At 38.3% G+C, this 6,028-nt stretch overlaps 1 protein-coding gene across 1 annotated transcript in view; it reads left to right on the plus strand.

The window, feature by feature from the left end:
* MTFR2 (mitochondrial fission regulator 2) overlaps positions 1-5,534 on the plus strand; it is a gene marked incomplete at its 5' end in the record, with an annotated part of 9,799 nt that extends 4,265 nt beyond the window's left edge. Inside the window, 3 exons of the mRNA XM_009573958.1 lie at positions 1,052-1,352; positions 3,696-3,882; positions 5,436-5,534. Of these exons, the coding sequence (XP_009572253.1) occupies positions 1,052-1,352; positions 3,696-3,882; positions 5,436-5,534 (587 nt within the window). The remainder of the gene's footprint in view (positions 1-1,051; positions 1,353-3,695; positions 3,883-5,435) is intronic.
* Between the last annotated feature and the right edge of the window lie 494 nt (positions 5,535-6,028).

Consider the following 6,028-nt stretch of genomic DNA (forward strand, 5'->3'; position numbering starts at 1 on the left):
TAAAAGTGAGAAAACTCATGGGTTGAGATAAAGGCAGTTTAATAGGTAAAGCAAAAGCCGCGTGCGCAAGCAAAGCAAACAAGGAATTGATTCCCTACTTCCCGTCGGCAGGCAGGTGTTCAGCCATCTCCAGGACAGCAGGGCTCCGTCACACGTAACAGTTACTTGGGAAGACTAATGCCATCACTCTGAACATCCCCCCTTCCTCCTTCTTCCCCCAGCTTTATATGCTGAGCATGACGTCATATGGTATGGAATATCCCTTTGGTCAGTTGGGATCAGCTGTCCCTGCTGTGTCCCCTCCAAGCTTCTTGTGCACTCCCAGCCTACTCGCTGGTGGGGTGGGGTGAGAAGCAGAAAAGGCCTTGGCTCTGTGTAAGCACTGCTCAGCAGTAACCAAAACATCCCTGTATTATCAACACTGTTTCCAGCACAAATCCAAAACACAGCCCCATACTAGCTACTATGAAGAAAATTCACTCCACCCCATGCTGTGTCCCCTCCAAGCTTCTTGTGCACTCCCAGCCTACTCGCTGGTGGGGTGGGGTGAGAAGCAGAAAAGGCCTTGGCTCTGTGTAAGCACTGCTCAGCAGTAACCAAAACATCCCTGTATTATCAACACTGTTTCCAGCACAAATCCAAAACACAGCCCCATACTAGCTACTATGAAGAAAATTCACTCCACCCCAGCCAAAACCAGCACAGAATGAACTGCAGGTAGTAGCAGGCTGCTTTGCTATTGCAGTGCTGCTTTGCTGATTTATCTAGTGCTTAGATTAAAGACGCAAATGGAGAAAACCAGGGTAACACAAGACACCTCAGATCCATTGTTTCATGTGTTCCGAATCTGTGGCTTTGAAATAAAAAATGTTCTTTGTTTTAAATATAATTCTTCTGTTCTATAATGTGAGATGTGTAAGAAAGTGCTTTAAGAGGGCTGTCTTATCTTGACTTAAAACTGAGTCATTGTAGATGTTGCTTAATATTGTTAGTCATGAAGGTATACTGACGAAAAATAAGATCACTGTTTTTCTTTTATAACTGCATCCAGAAGCCTTTAAAACATTCAGCACTCCAGATGGATTTTACCCAGTGCCAGCCATGACTTCTACGCCATTGTCCGTCTCTCACAATCACTTTGTAATTCCCTCGCCTCCTCCACTTCCTTCTGGTGTACCATCTGGTGTTGATGCTAGTAATTCGGCAATTGAACTTATAAAACAACGTCGTGCTGCAAGAAACAGTGGTTCAGCTACAGCTGATAGTGCTGAGCATCACAGGACAAAGAACATTCCTAGTATGATGGATGTTTTGAAAGACCTAAACAAAGTTCAGTTGCGAGCTATTGAGAGGTAGGTTGAATTGAATGTGTATCTGAGTAATCCAAGACTGTGTAAGCATCACAGCACTTAAGTGGCACCAGAGAACACCACTGTGAAATGTCATTTAATGAGCAGCTACTGCTGACAAACTTAAGTTGGCAACTTCTAAGTTCACAGCTTGGAATGTAAGATACTTGTGACATGGCTTTTAGATGCATTTAAAACATGCTGAATATCACAGCATTTAAAACTAGTCTCCTGCTTTAGCATACAAATGTTGGGTTGGGGTGGGGAGGTGGGTGTGTTGCTATCTGGAGATTGCTTACAGTTGCCTGCACAGTCACAGGAAATTGATCTGAACAAATAAACTTTTTGGATTCTCTGTGAAAGGACAAATCCTTGGGGAAACATTGGAAAACTACTGTTAACGTACCCAAAGTATTCTGGTCCTAGCTTTGAAGTGTTAAAAGGTACAGCATGTATTTTCTTTATTGAAAATGTTTCGTAAATTTGCATTTCGATAGTGCAGTTGGATTATAAACATTTTTAATGGTCTACTGTTTTGATGGTAAGCACAGTTGACACGTTACAAAAATGCATTACTAAAGAATGCAGTACCTCTTTGGGTCAGTGTTGCTCTGCTATGCTAGGTGTAATAGAGGTGGTCAGATGTCTTTTCTGAACTTCTTGAGTTGAAAAAATATGTGAGAACAACTGAGTCTATAATGAATATTTGGAGCTCTTAATGTGGGAAGAATGTTATTTAGCAAAGCTTACTGCATTCTTTTTTCAGCATTTTCTTAACTGTGAACTTTATCCCTGAAAATAACTAGCACAAATCTTTGGCAAATTATCTACATGCAACTCTAAAGTGTGTCTTTATCCTTTTGATGACATTTGCACAGTAAATAAAGCAAATATAAAGTGCATTTAGGTAAACCTGTGTGTTTCCTTATGTATATTTTCTTCCATATAATTCTATGTACGGTGAATGAAGGAAGTGAAATGTTCAGGTTGACAGTTTTAACAACCATCACGTTGAGCAGGGGCATAATTAGTAGGAAGTGGCAGGTGTGCATCTGAAATGCTTTCTAGATTTAGGCATCTACCTGTATTCTGAAGGTAGAACTTAACTGAATAATGAATTTATATTGTTGGCGGGAGTAATGATGATCAAAATCCCTATAATCTTTCAGGCAGCAGTCTGACAGTAGTTTAATGTGTGCACTGTAAAGGGAAGACTTCTGCTCTCAGAAGTTGAGAGCCTGAAGATCCCCGTCTCTACCACCTGAGCACCAGCTTCCACATTGGGCAAGTGCTCTAACAGCTTCATTTTAAAGGAAGTGTGAACTCAATCCTTTCAGTTTTCATGTTAAGTGACATCCACTGTAACTGCCTGACTTTGAGCTCAGTACTGTCAGTGTACATTAATAGGTACAATTCGTTGGCCTGGAGATAGCACTTTACTAGCGGAAGTGTGAATATATCTAGATTTTTTTTTTTAATATCTCGATGGTTAGGGAGCCTTTCTTATGATTTATTTTCTTGGGCTAGTCACTAATTTCCACATTTATATTAGGTTTTGGAGTGCAGGTGCTGTTTTGATCTTACATCTCTGCTATCTTTTGATTTTGAATTTGATAAGAACAGTTTTTCTGAATGAAATTATAAACTCTACTTTTTAATTTTTGCCTATAAAATTTTCATATTTGGATGCTCAGGTGCTCGCTTGGAGGGAAAAATTGTCTTTGAAGCCTTTGTGCCAAATCTGATAAGTTGTTTTTTTTTTTATAATGAAACTTGAGTTCAAGTGTGCTTTATAAATGGGGCTTTATGGTCACCTGGCTGCATATTTGACTTAAACAAAGTGGTTGTTTTCTTTAAATATAATTGCTCTGAGGAATTTTTAAAGTTTGTTCTTTCTTATGAGGCCATAGAAAGGCATACTGTTCTGAACTTAAAATTAATGAAGTTTAAATCAAATTATGTTCACAATGGTTATGAAATATGTTAGTGAGAGATTCCCTCTAACATACTTTAATATAACTTATAAATGAGACCTTCTATGAAAGCTGTACATTTTGCTTTTTTCCCCTCATTATTTATTTGCAATACTTTAATTATTTGTGTTGATTTACTGCCATTTTTCTTTATGGAACAGCATCAATTTGTATTTTCAAGCTAAGAATCTGGCTGACAAGTTGGGTGTACTTGTATTATTCCTGTTTGGTGCATTGCTGTAAAATATCATTAGCAGCATTATTTGTGTAATCAGAGATTTACAGGTAGGGTATATACAAAAGTTGTGTCTCTAGATTTTGGATCACTCAGCACACGATTAAGGGCAGGAGACAATAATTTTCTTTTTTGTAGGTCACCTGGAGGTACTCCTCTTTCTAGACCCAAAAAGAGGCAAAGTTCAGATTGGGATCCAGTTGCTTTGCTAACTCATGCACTAAAGCAGAAATTTGCACATAAAAATGATGATGAAGATGATTCACTGGACAAAGAAAATCGATCTTTTGATAGCTCCCCATTTTCTAGTCCAGAGATCCCACTGGTATGTTTTTATATAAGAATGTGTCTTTATATTCTTGAAGTGATTGCTGTTTTCATGGATAGTTTTTTTTTTTATGCGTCTACAACTTTTCTACAATGTTTTATGCCATCAGCCTAGGTAGTTGCTTTTTTCAAGTATAATCAAGGCAGAGAATCTCAAAGATTAATTATTTTGGATGGATTTAGACTGGTAAATACACTTCTAGATGTGCCAAGAGGAAAAACTTAGAAGACTGACTTTAAAAATTCAGCTCATGGTTGGTTGAACTGTGGACATCTGCTTGATGATCATGGGCAGGTATCCATGCATAGAAACTGTCTGTGTAGTTAGTAATACTAACTATTTAGTGACCATCTAATTTTACAAATAAAGATGCTAGGAAGGTACAGAGAGGTCTGACTAACACATGTTATGTGTTATACATTAAAATGAAAGCATGGGCTGTAATATTTTTCTTTGTGGTAACATCATTTCCACACAGTTTGTATCTTTATCCAGAATGAGATGTGATTCTGAATGCTGTTGCAAAGCCCATGAAAATTACAGTTTTTGGTAGGAACCAGAAAAGTGCGGTAGACAGAGCCATCGGACTAAGGTGATTCTGAGTGCTGGTTTCTGGATGCAAGCTACTTCAACTTACACAGACCAGCAGTACTGTTGGTTATCTGTTAGAGACTTCCAGAAACCTCAGAACTGCTTAGATGAGATGGATAGAAATAGATGGCAGTAATTTAAGTCTCTCTGCTTAGCAATCCTATCTTTGTATCTTAAGAGTGAGATAAAGATTTGGACTGTGGCATTTGTTAGCCTAAAGGAGGGAAATAATAATGCAAAACATACGGAAATCCAGACAACCTTTGAAGGCTGCTGCTTATACGCGTGGCTAGCTGCTTGGCTGAAAACGTAAAGAAAACTAAGGTGTATGTTTCTATTTCCAGCTATATTGTTTTTTTTTTTTTTTTAAATTTCAGCTGCCACAAGAATTTTGCAAACAAAATGTGGCATATATTTTACAGATTGTAGTGAGTCAACAGCTCTGGTGCAGTCTTAATAAATTTCCCTGTTGACTTCCCCCCACTTCCCCCCCCAAAGGAAAAATTAGAAAATTGTTAAAAGCGGCCAGGCTTGTATTTTGGATGCTGCAGACCATTGCATTGCATAGCTGACATACCTGATTCTAGATACAAAGATCAAAGTTAGATCCTGGAACAGCTTGTTTATGGAATAGCTTTTGTTCCAGGATCTAACAGCTGAATTACAAAGTCCTGGAAGAGAGACTGCTTAAGGCCAGCATGTTCAGGAGTAGATACAGAAAGATGGGCTTTTTCTGGTTAAAGCAGAATAATCTCATGAGCCTGTAATCAAGCCTATAATTGTTTACCCTTGAGTGCTTTGAAAAATAAATGTACTTAAAGCAATTGTACAGGCTTACTATTTTATTCTTCCTACGTTAACAGAAGCACAACAACTCTTCCAAACTGTCTTTATTGTAAACATCATCTCATTCAGTTGTCTTGGGTATAATTTTGTTTAATTCCATCCCTGCTCCCCAGGTTGGACACTGCACTCTGAAGCCAAATGCAAAATCTAACCTTGTAAGAACTGATGAAGTTAAACAGATATCAACGTGGAAAGTGAAAGCACATATTTAACTGATGGAGACTTCTGAGGAAACTTCGTAGTGTGTATAAGTGGCAGGTCCACTTTGAAACTGCTGTAAGGTGCTGTAATGTTTTCTAGAACATGTCTCTACTATGCTGTTGAATTTTGGGTTGTATTGTTTGTAAAATTGCCTTTTCATTCTCCTTAGTTTCCCAACAGCCAAACTTGTGATTGTGATGCACACAACCAAAGGTTTTTATTGCTATGGAGCAGTGTATTTGAAACCTGGGAAATGCAGGAAATAAGTGGGGGGGTGGGAAATTGGTTTGGCAGCTGAGGTGTGCACTCTGTTTGCACTTCGGTATAAATAATGACGAAGTGTAAACTTTTTATTAGTGTGTTATATATAACTGACTGTATATAATTAATGGTAGCTAATACTGTTTCATTAGAACGGTATAGTTGCCTCAGTTTTCTTTGCAGTTTGCTGATGCGACTCCATATTCCGTGTGCAAACAGTATTCTAAGTTATTTTGGGTCATTA

This window comes from Fulmarus glacialis, unplaced genomic scaffold (genome assembly GCF_000690835.1).
Source record: "Fulmarus glacialis isolate BGI_N327 unplaced genomic scaffold, ASM69083v1 scaffold27163, whole genome shotgun sequence".
Classification (NCBI taxonomy): Eukaryota; Metazoa; Chordata; class Aves; order Procellariiformes; family Procellariidae; genus Fulmarus; species Fulmarus glacialis.